The 14,137-nt window shown below is 52.8% G+C and overlaps 8 protein-coding genes across 8 annotated transcripts in view; 4 read left to right on the top strand and 4 right to left on the bottom strand.

The window, feature by feature from the left end:
- Positions 1–73: 73 nt before the first annotated feature.
- On the bottom strand, positions 74–1,456 carry M409DRAFT_67101 (uncharacterized protein; the record flags this gene model as incomplete). The annotated part of the gene is made up of 3 exons (XM_033817259.1): positions 74–1,132; positions 1,189–1,314; positions 1,385–1,456. The coding sequence occupies 3 exons, from the start codon at positions 1,454–1,456 to the stop codon at positions 74–76; spliced, it is 1,257 nt and encodes a 418-aa protein (XP_033666655.1).
- Positions 1,457–1,855: 399 nt separating this feature from the next.
- M409DRAFT_24051 (uncharacterized protein) lies at positions 1,856–3,151 on the bottom strand (the record flags this gene model as incomplete). The annotated part of the gene is made up of 1 exon (XM_033807065.1): positions 1,856–3,151. One exon carries the CDS (start codon positions 3,149–3,151, stop codon positions 1,856–1,858), a length of 1,296 nt encoding a protein of 431 aa, XP_033666654.1.
- Positions 3,152–3,420: 269 nt separating this feature from the next.
- Positions 3,421–4,232, bottom strand: M409DRAFT_24050 (uncharacterized protein; the record flags this gene model as incomplete). The annotated part of the gene is made up of 2 exons (XM_033807064.1): positions 3,421–4,125; positions 4,191–4,232. The coding sequence occupies 2 exons, from the start codon at positions 4,230–4,232 to the stop codon at positions 3,421–3,423; spliced, it is 747 nt and encodes a 248-aa protein (XP_033666653.1).
- Positions 4,233–4,358: 126 nt separating this feature from the next.
- Positions 4,359–4,784, bottom strand: M409DRAFT_24049 (uncharacterized protein; the record flags this gene model as incomplete). The annotated part of the gene is made up of 1 exon (XM_033807063.1): positions 4,359–4,784. The coding sequence occupies one exon, from the start codon at positions 4,782–4,784 to the stop codon at positions 4,359–4,361; it is 426 nt and encodes a 141-aa protein (XP_033666652.1).
- Positions 4,785–5,442: 658 nt separating this feature from the next.
- On the top strand, positions 5,443–7,153 carry M409DRAFT_55635 (uncharacterized protein; the record flags this gene model as incomplete). Its single annotated transcript, XM_033813057.1, has 3 exons — positions 5,443–5,903; positions 5,953–6,436; positions 6,485–7,153. The coding sequence occupies 3 exons, from the start codon at positions 5,443–5,445 to the stop codon at positions 7,151–7,153; spliced, it is 1,614 nt and encodes a 537-aa protein (XP_033666651.1).
- Positions 7,154–7,465: 312 nt separating this feature from the next.
- M409DRAFT_24047 (uncharacterized protein) lies at positions 7,466–7,981 on the top strand (the record flags this gene model as incomplete). The annotated part of the gene is made up of 1 exon (XM_033807062.1): positions 7,466–7,981. The coding sequence occupies one exon, from the start codon at positions 7,466–7,468 to the stop codon at positions 7,979–7,981; it is 516 nt and encodes a 171-aa protein (XP_033666650.1).
- A 458-nt stretch (positions 7,982–8,439) lies between these two features.
- On the top strand, positions 8,440–9,412 carry M409DRAFT_55633 (uncharacterized protein; the record flags this gene model as incomplete). The annotated part of the gene is made up of 2 exons (XM_033813056.1): positions 8,440–8,466; positions 8,726–9,412. The coding sequence occupies 2 exons, from the start codon at positions 8,440–8,442 to the stop codon at positions 9,410–9,412; spliced, it is 714 nt and encodes a 237-aa protein (XP_033666649.1).
- A 1,370-nt stretch (positions 9,413–10,782) lies between these two features.
- The window catches only part of M409DRAFT_67100 (uncharacterized protein), a gene marked incomplete at both ends in the record, with an annotated part of 3,747 nt that continues 392 nt past the window's right edge, over positions 10,783–14,137 (top strand). Inside the window, 6 exons of the mRNA XM_033817258.1 lie at positions 10,783–12,274; positions 12,331–12,722; positions 12,844–13,009; positions 13,138–13,484; positions 13,632–13,865; positions 13,992–14,076. Of these exons, the coding sequence (XP_033666648.1) occupies positions 10,783–12,274; positions 12,331–12,722; positions 12,844–13,009; positions 13,138–13,484; positions 13,632–13,865; positions 13,992–14,076 (2,716 nt within the window). The remainder of the gene's footprint in view (positions 12,275–12,330; positions 12,723–12,843; positions 13,010–13,137; positions 13,485–13,631; positions 13,866–13,991; positions 14,077–14,137) is intronic.

Genomic DNA, 14,137 nt, shown 5'->3' with positions numbered 1-14,137 from the left:
TATCGTTACACTTGTTTCGCGATAGAGACGCCAAACACCTCGCTGAGACCCTCAGCAAGACACACGGCACCATCTAGTGCTTGGTCACCAAACTCTCGCCCGCCTCCTCCTTGGCCTTACCATACTTCTTCAATCGGATGGCATTCACGCTGATGAAACCCGTGGTGTCGCTGGGCTCAAAGTCGCCAATCTCGTCCATGCTGCTCTCGCTGGCATCGTACAGCTTCTCGGTATCGGACCACCGTCCCACCACAGTGAACATGCCCTTGAAAGCCCGGCATCGGACACTCCCGTTGACCTTCTTCTGCGAGGCGGTGATGCTTTCCTCGAGGAACTCGCGCTCGGGCGAGAAGTAGAGGCCGTTGTAGAGGAGTTTGGCGTAGTTGAAGGTGAGGAATTGGTCTCGCAGGGCGCGGACTTCGCGGTCCATGACGAGGCCTTCGAGGTCGACGTGTGCGGCGCGGAGCATGGTGAAGCCGGGGGTTTCGTAGCAGCCTCGGGACTTGAGGCCGATGAAGCGGTTCTCGACGATGTCGATGCGGCCGACGCCGTGCTTGCGGGCGATGGCGTTGGCGGTGAGGAAGAGGTCGACCGAGTCGGTGGCCGTCTTCTTGCCGCCCTCGTACTCGAGCTTCACAGGCAGACCCTTCTCGAAAGAGACGGTGAAGTCTTCTGGGGTATCTGGAGCCTTGGTGGGATCGGTCGTGAGTTTCCACATATCCTCTGGTGGAGTAATGTTTGGATCCTCCAGAATCCCCGCCTCGTAGCTGCAGTGTGCCAAGTTCTCATCCATACTCCACGGCTTGCTCTTGGTGCTCGTGACGGGGATGCCCTTCGCCGAGGCGTAGTCGAGAAGGTCCTGACGACCCTTGAACTTGTTGTAGAAGACTGGGTCTCGCCATGGAGCGATGACCTTGATGGAGGGCTGGAGGGCGTAGAAGGCGAGCTCGAAGCGGACTTGGTCGTTGCCCTTGCCGGTGCAGCCGTGCGAGACGGCGAAGCAGCCTTCCTTCTGGGCGACGGCGACCTGGGCGCGGGCGATGACGGGGCGGGCGAGGGAGGTGCCGAGGAGGTAGACGTTCTCGTAGATGGCGTTGCAGGCGATGGCTGGGTAGCAGAGCTCTTCGATGAACTACAAATAATAAGCATTCAACATCGACTGAAGTCCGTAATGTGTATTCAACTCACCTCCCGACGCAAGTCCTCAATATAGCACTTGGTAGCACCAATCTTGAGGGCCTTATCTTTGGCGGCCTCGAAGTCCTCCTCCTGGCCAACATCGGCCATGAAGGCAATCACCTCATATCCCTCTTCCTACCAGCCAGTCAGTCGTTGGTTCTTCCCTCACTGCCGAGCTTCCCCAACCCCAATGGCTTATACTCACCAAGAGATACTTCAGGATGCAGCTGGTATCCAGACCGCCCGAGTAGGCCAAGCAAACCTTTCCCTTGCCCATCGTGCCGGAATATATAACTTTTCAAGCTTGAATGCAGAGTTCGAGACTTCAATGGCAGGCAGAAGAGGTTTTTGGAGGAGAGCGGAATGTTTGTGGTTTGGGTTCTCGTGACTCCTCAAGAAAAAAAGCTTGCGTCTGCGTCAGTTCATGCCAGCCACGGCAGCTGATAAGACCTTATCGGCGCAAGGAAGCTTCGCTAGTTTCAGGGCAGGCGCAGGGTTCGGCCGGAGAGCCCCGGGGGCTGTGATTGGCTGAATTGAGGGTGTTGAACTTCACTTCACTTCACTTTCACCCTCTAGCCTTTGACCTTGAAAGACACCTACCCACACTCATGGGACTCAGTGCAATGATCTTGTATTCAGCCACTCTTTGGCAGGAACCAGCTATCTCTTCACTCTTCTACCACGCCTCGTCCCAATAGCCCGGGAAATCGGCCTCATTGACTATGTCAATTTTGCTCTCGACTTCGCCCCAATTCTCCTCGTTGATCTTAACGCCTTCGAACTCGCCCTTGTCCAACCAATAGTGGGTGTGTCGCAAACGACACCGCTTATCCTGGATGCAGTCCAAACAGATGCCGACACACATCTCCTTGATCTTCTCGACGCTGCTTGCGATGGTGATGTGCGTCGGGGCGTTGATCTGGACATCCTCATATTCGGTAGTGTAGCTGTGAAGAGATCCGGTACTGCCCTGTCTCATTCGTCGTCGAGACTCTCCCCAATGATCTCCGAAAGGACTAAGAGCGTGCGAGATTTCTCTGTACACAATGGCTCCTTTGCATGGTTTCGCCCTAGTGACTGTTTCCCTTGTGGACATCAAGGGGATGCGCACACCGCCGAGCTGGTCGAGTAGCTCTTGCAAACTGTGGTCTCTGAACTTGAGTGGCATGAGATCCAGCTTGTTGAGGTGCTCTAACAGCTTCTGCACATCCGACTCAGAGTCGGCCACTTCGCTGGCTTTGCTGAACTGATCGATCAGCGCCGTGACCTGCGCCGTGAACTCCTGCCGAGCAATACTCTGTTGACAGAAAAGGGAGCCAAGAAGCTTGGGTGGGAAGTGGTCCAGACACTTCCTGCCGAACTGTCCGGCTTGGATGGTAGGTCTCCTCAACACCAGCTGTTGGGTGAAGTAGCGGAACGCGGCCGCCTGGTCAAGCAGAACCGTCGCAGCGACCAGGCGATTCAACTCGCCAGCGTCGTCCATATCGATCTTGCCACCAGTATCGTTGATCAACGTGCAGACCGGTAGTCTGATAGCTCCGACGACGTCGTACTTATCGGCCATCAAGCCCAGTTCGAGAAGAGATGCAGGCGGCATGTAATCTTGGTCGTCCTCGACCGGGATTCCATGATGCAGCAGCAAACACAAGTTCCTCAACGGTATCGGCGAATCCTTCACAACAATCTCATGCGGCCTCTCCGAACTCCTCCCCGCGCCCGCCTGTCCCTCCGCGAACTTCCTGCTAAACAGCGCCTTGAAGACCTTGGAGCTCATGGCGAGGATGCACGAGCTGACTCGAAGCTTCTGTGGTGGATGGAAGCCGTCGTCGGCGTTGATGATGATGTCGCCGAAGTCGCAGATGCATTCCTCGTTGGGCTCGAAGAGGGTCGTGAGTGGGATGTCTGTGTCGCCGTCGGAGAGGGGCGGTGATGGTGGTGGTACCGTCGGAGGGTCTGCAGTGGAGTCTGCCATGATGTGGCGACTTTGTGGAGGGTGGCAGTCAGGTGTGACTGTTGTGGGTATTTGGAGGAAGTTGTGTTGGTTGTGGAAGAGGAAGCGGAGTAGTTAAGTGGTCGCGAGCTAGTGGCTTGGCGGAAGCAAGTATCACATGTGAATGGAAACGAGAAGCACGGACGCACTTCTTAGAGATTGGTGTCATGTGACAACGCTTTGAACATTCGCCTCAGGATCTATACCCAAATATCCCAACCCACGCTCTTCTCGTAAAGGTCCACGTCCATCTACCAAGTGTCCTTCCAAAACGCCGGCCTGGGATAATTCTGCAGCAGTCCCATGTAAAACCTATCTCTGTCAACAACACCGATCCCCGTATCGCTCGGCAAACCCCTAGGCCCCCTATCGACCCTGAACACATCCAGATCAAGCTCACGCGCACTGTCGCGGTCGTCACGAGCGTGTTGAACCCAGGGTTGCGGATGAGCGACCCGACAAGCAGCTCTGTGTTGCGAGCCTGGCCTCTTCACACAATCCAAGCAGAGACCGACGCATATCTCTCGGACGTTCCGCGCGGCAAATAGTGCATGGCGCTGGGTGACCAGGACGACTTGGGCGTTTTCCAGCTTCAGTCGGTAGCAGGATCTGAGGTGCTTGGTGCCGTCAGACGCCCGTGCCGTCTCTATTGGGGGCACCATGGCGAGGTTTCTGTCGAAGGTAAAGTCAGGGCAAGCGCAGATTTCGGTATCGGACAGCAATGCTGGCATCTCGATGTCTTCTAGCTTTTGCGCCAGTGTCTTGATGGAGTGCTCGGGGCTGTCGAACTTCGCAGGGAGAAGGCCAGCGTCTGTGAGTCTTCGTAGAAGTTCCGTCGCGAGCTCGTCTTTGCCACAGATCTTTGCTGTTTTGGAGAACTCCGATATCAGAACGGCAACGTGGTGAGCCAAGGTTTTCTGAGCTGTGTTTACTTGGGCGTGAGATTTGCGAAGAACCTTTTGGGGATGTGATCAGAGCACTTGTCGTCGAAGTAGCTCAGATTGGTGTTGGAGTCGCCCACATTGACGAACTTCCTCGTCAGCTTGCGGAAGATAACAGGCATGTCGAGAATGTAAGACGCCGCGATCAAGTCGCACAGTTCCTTCCGCGAACGCCATCCGCTTGTATTTTGCGATTGTACTTGGGCCTGTAGAAGACTTTCGTTCGGCAATCGAAGCTGATCGACGCACTAATACTTGTCGACCAGAATCGCATATTGCAGGACCACGGACGGAGAAAGCTTCATTTCGTCTTCCAACTTCTTGTGGTGAATCACACAACACAGAATCTGTACCACCGTTCGGTTCTCTCTGATTTGAACCTCCCTCTTATCAGAACCATTCCGATCATTCTTCTGTCCTTCGGCAAAGTCGCCATTGAGTAACTTATCGAAGAATGGGCATGCTTGAGCCAGCATATCAGTGCTGACCTGAAATCGGCTTTCGAGGTTCTTGTCATCGACAACGTGAAGCACGACGTCTCCGAGTGGATGGAAGATGTCGATCGGTGGCTGGAAGAGAGTCTCAAGGTCATAGTCGTCTTCGCCCGTTGCGGGTGCTGTCTCTGTCGGAAGTGTTGCCTCTGTCATCGGTCGTAAAAGTTGAAACAAGAACATGAGTGGCTCTGGGAATGGGAGGAGGGCAGGAAGTACCTGTAGATGTAAAATGTCATCGGGAACTCAGCAAACAGGATACCTTTCAACAGTGCCAGCTCGTTTGCATGCAAGTGAATAGTGCGAGCTACGAGAACACAACGAAGTACATGCACCATACATGACTAGAGCCTTCTGCATTCTTCCCATTTTTGCTGATGTCTACTTTTCGATAGGCTGTCGAAGAAAGTGAAGACAATGCCATGGTGAAACGCATAGACTCCGTCGTCATGCTGTGCAACCTGTGCCAGGTTGGAAGAAAAGAGAGGATTCATATGCATTGTCATGGTTTGTGGACGATATATGTGAAAGCGTTGTGTGAGGAGATGGGGTGGTGATAGTCGGGAGAGAAGGAGTGAGGTCTTAAAGAAATTGATATCCCACTTCGGATCCCCGCCCCCGTCGGCTTGCCCCACGCCTGCAACTTCACATCAACATGATGCCTCGCGCATCTGACTCTTCTGATCCTCGTGCCCACAACGACACACATACGCTCGACTCATCGACTGACTGACTACCAGCTCACCAAACACTCACCAAACACTCACCCAAACAACCACTCTAATCACCACCGTACGCCAAAAACATTCACCACACCCAACCCAAGACTAACCAGTTCAAAATGCCAAAGAACGACTCCTACCTCAACTTGTGCATCGAGCAGGCCGTCAAGTCGCCTCTCCACTATCGCCATGGCGCTATTGTCGTGCGCGGCGGCAAGGTCATTGGACACGGCTACAATGACTACCGCCCGGGCTTCAATGGAGGCGCTCTGAAGCATGGTCGCATCGCCCATGGTACCTTCGACGGCGACGCTGTCCAAGAGCTGAAGTCTAAGTTAAAGAAGAAGGACAAGAATAAGCAGCAGCAGCCAAGTGGTACATTCGTTCGCTTCGAAGGCACTGGTGGCGGTCATGGCGCCAACCAGCCTCTCTCGATGCACTCAGAAATGATGGCCATCTACACTGCCCTCTCCGCCTCTTCGACGATGTCCTCCACGACCTTCTCGCGCGAAAAACCGTGCTTCAAACTACCGCGTTCGGATAAACGTAAAGCGCGACTACGACGAGAGGTCCTCATGTCGTACGTCGCGGCCGTCTGCGAGACCTCCACACGCACCGGCAAGTCGCAGGTTCAAGAGTGCGGTTTTGAAGCTTCCACACCTCAACCAGGTGTCGCAGGAAGCGGCTTCCAACCACAACAAGAAGGAGGACCGCAACTACAACGACAACAAGGAGGACGAGTACGAGGACAATGCTCTGCTCAAGCAGGTGCTCAAGGATACGAGTCTGGCGTTTCACGAGGAGCTGAGTGGAGAGAAACATCATCACCACCAGAGCCGGAAACAGAAGAAGAATGGGAAGAAGAACGAGTATCAGTATCAGTACGACCGGTATGGGAGTCAGACACAACACGCACAGGCACAACAACAGCCCAACTCATCTGCGTCTAAGTCGAGGCGTGGTGATGATTCAGACAGCTACGATGTGATACGAGGTTATGATGCTACGATTACGAGTCATGATGAGGAGGATAACGGTGATATGACAAACGTGGCGGGTCCGGCTTCGATGCCCTCTTGTCAAGCCATGAAGCGGAAGAAGGACTACAAACGGGTATGTACCTTGAGTGTTGATTCTGTCATCCAGTCTAACGTTTCGCAGTCTGGTAAGATGAGGAGCAAAGACCAGTCGGATGATCAATCAGGACGCAGCGAACCGATGCTTCTACCCACAGGACGATCCGGCGCCTCCAGTGCGCATGTGGCAGACCGAAAGAGACACCCCAGGCTCCAAGGCGCTGACCTCTACGTGACTCGAGTTGGATGGCAGGGCAAGCCCGCGAGGAAGCCACCGAAAACGAAGGCATCCAGCCGTGCAGCTGAGATCGAACCTGCAGATGAGGCTGATGCACTTGAGGAAGCATTGACGGAAAGCACTTCATCTCTTGCTAGCCTCTCTGTGGCAAGCTCTCACTCGGCAACTGGCTCTCTACATGACGAGTTGGTCAACCGCAACCCATCTCCATCGCCATCCGACGCCAGCGCGGTAGACAGCTGCGGTTTCGATCGCTCCAAAGTGCACGCTTCTCGCCCTTGCTACCGCTGCATTGCCTTTATGCATTCCGTAGGCGTCAGGCGTGTCTTCTGGACCAACGATGCTGGCGAATGGGAGGGCGGCAAGGTAGCGAAGCTGGTCGAAGGCATGGAGACGAGCATGGACGAAGTCGCTTCGTCTGGAAATAGTGGCGGTCCCATGGGTAATGGTGTCTTTGTGACGAAGCATGAGGTGTTGATGCTGAGACGAATGATGGGTGCTAAAGGAATGTCTTGAAAAGTTCCCAACGGCGATATAGGCCGTCGAGCTATACTTACCTGGGTAGTCATTGAGAGCGTCGATCTGAAGATGACAGCCTTACTGCGGCTGAGAAGGCGGGTAAGAAACACCTCAAATTAGGTTCAAGTATGGGTACAGGATGATCTCATGCACTTCCTTTAGCTTTTAGGGCTCTTTGCCTTCTATACACAGATTCACGGACCGAAAGACTCGTTGCTCACACTTTCAGCACTGTCGCCCAAAGAGAACTCCGGTAACCCATCAAGAATCCTCTCTACTCTGTAAACAGAACTGGCCCAACTGCCCTAAATGCAGTCAGCAAACCTCCTCCTGGATCGTGGCCAAGAAGCCAAAGCGACCCCTTCAAATCAACTACTAGACTCGAGCCTTGAGAAAAAGTCCGCCACCACCCAACACCTCGAAACCCTCACAACCAGCATAATAACCAGCTTCAATGCCCAAGACTTCACCACCCCCTTCACCACCCTCGCCTCCCCACACTACACCTACGCCCACCGACACTCCACCGGCGAAATCCTCCACCTCGACCGCTCCGGCGCCCAAACCTTTGTGGAAACCCTCGTCAAGTCAAAACATCCTCAGCATTACGCGGATGTTTTAAGTCTTTCGACCCGAGTGGATGAGGAGAGGGGATACGCGAATGTGTGGGTTAGTTTGAGGGTTAGTGATGGTGGGGAGGGGAGGGTGGGGTTGAGGGAGAGGGTTAGTGTTTTTTCGTGGAGGTGGGAGGGGATGGGGACGGGGAAGGGGTGGGTTTGGTGGACGCATGCTTGTGCGGATGATGTGCCTGGGGTGCCGTTTTGACCAGGGTGGTTGGGTGGGGAGTGGTAGGACGGGATTGTGATTGCGCCAATACTGGTATTTGGTGGCATTGACTTACGACACCTGATCCATTACATCGGAAGGCTACCAATCCTATTTAATCGGCCACGACAGTCAGACGGAACGATTATGACCGCCTACACTCGGAACGACTGCGGATGTCCAACATGCAGCTCTTACGGCTAGAAGGCCCAGAAGGGATCCGGCCACGGTTGCAGCAACAGTTTCGGCTTCCTCGTCAAGAATACTTTTGGCTGGTAGCATCAAGGCCGCCGGTGAGATCGTATGTGGGACGAGCTACAGCGTTATGGGTAAAAATGGGACACAGTCAAAAGAAAGATGAGAGTGGAGCCGGGTCGGTGGACAACCAGATGTGGACAATGAGACGCACGTCGACAAGGCTCGATTATCCATCCTGCCCCTAGACCCTCAGCATCGAAATGTCGAAGGTGCTCGGACTGGGGTCTGTAAGGGATTTAGTCTCAACAGAGGACAACGCTGCTGACTTCTCTGATCCATTCTTATTATCTCTCTATTTTGTTTAGGATATGGGCTGTCTGTGTACACATTTCATCAACTGTGTCCGTTCTCCATTTTTGACATAAGGCTGAGCATTGTTCGTTGTCTTGGACGGACAAAGGATGGCAATCATCTAACAAAGGCATTGTTGAGTGCTTGAAATGAATCTCTTTCGACCTTCTCAGGATACTATGCATCAGTCCGCAGGCATTCACTCCAGACAAGTCTCACACGACGCACGACACAAGGCTGTTGGGAAAGGACCGCTTTTTAAGTACTGTGCATACTCTGAAGTGTTCATCTATCACCACACTCTGCGAGGACGAAGTACCCAACACGGATAATCGTAGACTCAAACAGGAAGACCAACTCGAACCAACCCTCAACAGCACCACTCCCTGCAACATGGAGTTCGCTTCAGGCCTCCACGCCCTCCTGACTAATGAATCGCCACATTCCAGCACCCTCAACGCCGTACTGATCATCTTCTTCACAGCCCTTGCCATCGTCATGGTCTACAGCATCCAGCGCGACATCAACGCCCAAGTCGACCAATTCCGTCTCGCCGCCTTACCATTCTCGCTGCGTGTCGCCTTCGCCCGCACTCGCCTCAACAATGCAAAGTATCGACTCAATCTCTTGTACTCGCGGATGTGTCCTGAAGAGTGGGCGAAGTACCAGAAGATTGTGCAGACGAGGCGGGAGATCATGGAGTACGTCGAAGCAGAGGCCGAGGAGCCTTTGAAAGCGCTGGAGCAGGCGGAGAAGTATCAGGTTTGGTGGTGGACGGGGGTTGTCGATGTGCCGGTTTTGAAGCTGTATTTGAGCGAAGATGTGCTTGAGCGGGATAGTGATGACGATGGGTATTGGTTCTCAGATGATGATGAGGAGTGAGTGTGTGGATGAGGTGGTAGCAGCTTTGGTAGGAGATGAGAACTTTATAGCCTGTTGCTCAGTCAACCCGCATCCGTAGATAGGAAGTATGATAATGTGATGTGTCTCCTATTCGAAAGAAGTTACTGCAATTCTGATTTTTCATGACCACAAAATCCAGCCTTACCCCAGCCTGACTCGAACACCCCTAACGACTCCAGCAAATGCCCTCCGCAGCCCGTCGTACAGGCTGGGTTGAGGCGCAGATTTCACTTCCAACACCGAAATAATACTTTCGTAAAGTGGTTCCAGTGGTATCGTACATGGCCACTTTACCACATGGCGGACCAAAGCCCAAATCAAGAAGCTTTCCGACAGCCTCAGCGAGATCGTGGATCCAGTGTTCAAATAACTTACCAGCCAGTCGTAGGATTGATATAAGCAATTCTTCATGCTTTTTGAAACGAGGCAGACGAGCTGCCTCTCAGGTCAGACGGCGGCAGCAGGCAAGCTGGGTTACTGCTTTGGGCGAAGTCGCCCGAAATAGGCCGCTTTCCAAGCCCAAGGCAGCCAGGGTACTTGATGTGGCAGACTTGCGGCAAAATTGAGCTCGGTCTAGACGACTGATATCATGTCGGATGGCCGGCCCCCAAGGCTCGAGGTCATATCTTCGAAGCCATCTCTGATACCTCGATGACTCTGGAGATTCTGTAGGCCTGAAGTTTATAACTTATACCAGCAGCAAGAGCGTCAAGTGACAGGATGTCTTGAACTCCCTGTCAGGCTTACCAAGCACCAAGAAGCCATAGCTTCGGAACTCTACGGCACATGCATTTAGGAGCTTACCAGAAACGATCTTATAAGCTTGCCATTTCAGCTCCGAGATGAAATACTCGTGTCCAGGGGAAGAAAGACAAACTAATGATACTGGTGTAGAATCATGAGGTCACCTGCATACTGCACATTGAAAACATCTTTGTCGGGTAATACAGCTTTCCATGGACTCTCACTTTGCTTTGCTGAAGCAGCTGGATCCTGAATGGCTGGCCCGAACTCTCAAAGGCCGCGTGCAATATTTGGAAGAGCAACAAAAGCTTTACAAGCGACAGCCAGGACGAGGAGAATCGTCAGATTTCAAGAGTGTTGAGCAAGTGCAACAGAATTCTCATGAGGCGCAGAGCCCCCGAAGTGACGATGCCGGCGAAGAGACCATCGTGCAGTACAGCAACCTGCCCGCTGGGCCGCACGACATCACTGTAGCAGACCTTCATCTCCATCCCGATCGTGCTCCTCTCTCTAAGCACATCGAATTGGTGCGAAGACATGACTGGGCCTCGACACGGCTTGGCGCCATAAGCACATGGTCCACGACGCTAAGACGTACCGTCAACATGTGCATGAACGACCCGAAGCCTACCATGCTCTGGTGGGGCCCGGAACGCATCGCTATCTACAATGAAGGATACGGACAGATTCTTGCCAACAAACATCCGGCTGCTTTGGGGAAGACTGCGCACGAGATTTGGCCCGAACTGACTGACACAAACATATTCGAGACTGCGTGGGAGCTGGGAGATCGCACCGGAGAGACCTCTTTTGCACACCGCGATCTCTTCCTCGTTCAGAGGAATGATTATGTGGAGGAGGCGTATGCATCGTGGAGCATCATCCCGATTCCCGGACCTAATGGTAATCTCGGGTTCTACAACATGGTAATTGAAGTAACGCAAGACGTTCTCAATGAGCGACGGATGACTCTTTTGCACAAGCTGGAACAGTGCTTGTCAAGTGCGGAGACTGTGCGAGACTTTTATACACAAGTTCTTGCTGGACTTCAATCGGATGCTCACGAGATACCATTCGCCGCGCTCTACGGGCCAGCTTCTCGCGTCAACAACAACTCTTTGTCTTCCGCACATAACTCTCCCGATGATGACGAATGCTCCAGCAGCGCCCAGTCTGAGCCGGCTTCAGTCTTTGCCCAAGCGGCTTGGACACTCAAAGGAGTGATTGCCCAAGATTCAGGGCCAGAATATCAATCAAACAGTCTACCATCGACAATTGACCTCGACAGCGGGTCAGCACTCTTTACGCCCTGGTTCCGAGACTGTATTGTAACAAAGACAGTGGCTGTTCTCCAGGCGAGCGAAGGCACGCTTCCGAGTACACTTGTAGCTGCAGCGAAGCCAAGAGAGCCGCAGTACCAGCCTTTGGCGCATGCTGTGCTGTTGCCCATTTGGACGAACTATCAGGAGCATCGTTCTGGATTCCTGATATTGGGATTGAACTCTAGACGACCATATGATGCGGACTATCAACGATTCATACGGCTGCTGCACAACCAGCTGACCACTACATTGGCTTCACTGGTCATGGCCGAGGAAGAAGCAAGACGCAACCGCGTAGCTGCGAGACTGGCAGCCAGAGACCGAATTCGCCTTGTCGAGCAGTTGGCGGAAAGGACGCACCAAGTTCAGCAGAGCGAAATCCGCTTCCGGAGCATGGCAGACTTCGCTCCGATTGGCATCTTCGAGTTGAATGCCGTTGGACAGCTGCAGTACGCGAATGAGCAATGGATAGAGTTGACGAGTTGCCGACTTGACCAACTTCAAGATTTCGAAACCTTCACCAATGCCCTCGTGGAGGAAGATCGGCAGCATGCTTGGCGAGAGTGGAAAAAGTTGGAAGCTGGTGAACAGGTACGATTTGAATGCCGTCTTGATCGTTCGTTCACCACAGACGAAGTTTTCAACGGAGAACGTATGATGAGAGATACTTGGATCTTAGTAGCTGCGTATGCGTTGCGGGATGACGATCATGGCCCATCGAGCGATCAGGTAAAGGGGGTCTTTGGCTGTCTCGTCGATATCAGCCGGCAGAAATGTAGGCTGGAACAATTTTTGCGACTTCTTCGTTCTCGAAGCACTGATAATGTACAGGGATCGAAGGCTTTCAAGAACGGCAAGCCCGCCTGCAACAAGAGCGTCGCCGTCAGCAGGAAAACTTCATGGACTCGACAAACCACGAAGCACGAAATCCTCTCGCGGCCATAACTTTGTGCGCAGAAGATGTCCACTCCACCATGGAGTCGCTCGTTCAACAGTCGCAAGGGCCTCGTCTATCTATGGACCGTGACACCGCCTTGGCTATCCTCGAAGGTGCTGAAATTATCATGTCCTGCGCAAAACATCAGAAGACTATCATCGACGATGTTCTTACCCTGAGTAAACTGGATTCGAACATGCTAAGTGTGTCGCCTGAGCCGGTTCATCCAGTTAGTATTCTGGATCAGGCGATAAAGATGTTCAGGGGCGAGGTACAACGAAGTGATGTAGGTGAACCCAGTTGAATATTCTTTTCCGGGGCGAGACGGCGTGAGCCAGTACTGAAGCCCTGGCGCTGGAACTACAATTCACTTGAGACGTGTGCTAACTCGCTGCTGCGCTATATAGGTGGAGTTGGTATACACGATCGACACATCCTTCTTTGCCTCCAAGGTCGACTGGCTTCTGCTGGATGCAACCAGATTCCTACAGGTCCTCGTCAATCTTCTCAACAATGCAGTCAAATTCACACAGAGAGCAATGACGAGAAGGATTTCTATTGTCCTGGGTGCAAGTAAGTCGGACTGAAGGCTGCACGACTCTCATTCGACCTGAAACATTGAAGGCTGTGATATCCTTTTCAGCTGTGGAAGAACGGAGCCCGGCTTGATATTTCCAACATCTGCTAACCCTTCTTTCTAGGCACTTCTCGACCAACAGACAAAGCTTTCGGCGTTCGCTTCGCCCCTGTCGCTGAATATGGCACACTCGCTGAGGGCGCCTCTGAAGAAGGAGTGTATCTTAACGTCAGTGTGACTGATACCGGACCAGGCATGTCAGATGAAGAACTCAACCATCTGTTCGAAAAGTTCCGCCAAGCGTCTCCAAAAACGTATGCCCAGTATGGTGGCACTGGCTTGGGTCTATGGATCTGCAAAGAACTCTGTGCCAAGTTAGGAGGCCAAATTGGTGTGGCTTCTCACCTTTCCGGGGAAACGCAAGCCGATTCAATTGGACAAGGTGGAAGTGGTTCAACCTTCGCATTTTATGTGAGTCTGCTCGGAATTTAGATGCTCTTGGGTGTATTGGGAGAGCCGGAGGCACCGATCTGCACTTCGAAAGCCATAGAACGACAGCGCCTCCTGACAACGCTTGTCTACGTGAACATACGCTGACCATGCTGTGCTCTAATTGAGGTATACTCCCCGCGCTGCGATTCGCATTTTGATGCACAGAAGGAAGTCGTATCCAGAAACGACGAGGCAAAAGAGCCAGAACCGCAAGTACAGAACCCGACTGTTCAACACAAGAACTCGATAACGATCGAACTTCCGACCAGTCATGAAGGCAACGGCACAAATATTACCAATATCCCTCAGGCCACCTCGCCATCCACTTCTCTACCAACGACAGACATCCATATTCTTATAGTAAGTTGGCAAGAGAGGCGAAACTCTAGTTAAGGCTTTCGTCTCCATAAATTTGGAGAGATTGCAAGCCTTTCAACGAGATCTCCCATTAGCCCGATATGTATGCTGATTCATCTTACTGTATAGGTCGAAGACAATCTGATGAACCAAAAGGTATTGCATAGACAGCTCTCTCGAGCAGGTTATACGCGAATCTCAATAGCAAACCACGGTCTCGAAGCCCTCGATCTTCTCTACCCAGCCTTACCCTCAAGGCCACTGACCCCCCCCCC

Source organism: Zasmidium cellare (assembly GCF_010093935.1).
Source record: "Zasmidium cellare ATCC 36951 unplaced genomic scaffold M409scaffold_21, whole genome shotgun sequence".
Classification (NCBI taxonomy): Eukaryota; Fungi; Ascomycota; class Dothideomycetes; order Mycosphaerellales; family Mycosphaerellaceae; genus Zasmidium; species Zasmidium cellare.
Note: the sequence above shows the minus strand (reverse complement) of the source record. Positions and strands in the feature narration are given on the sequence as shown.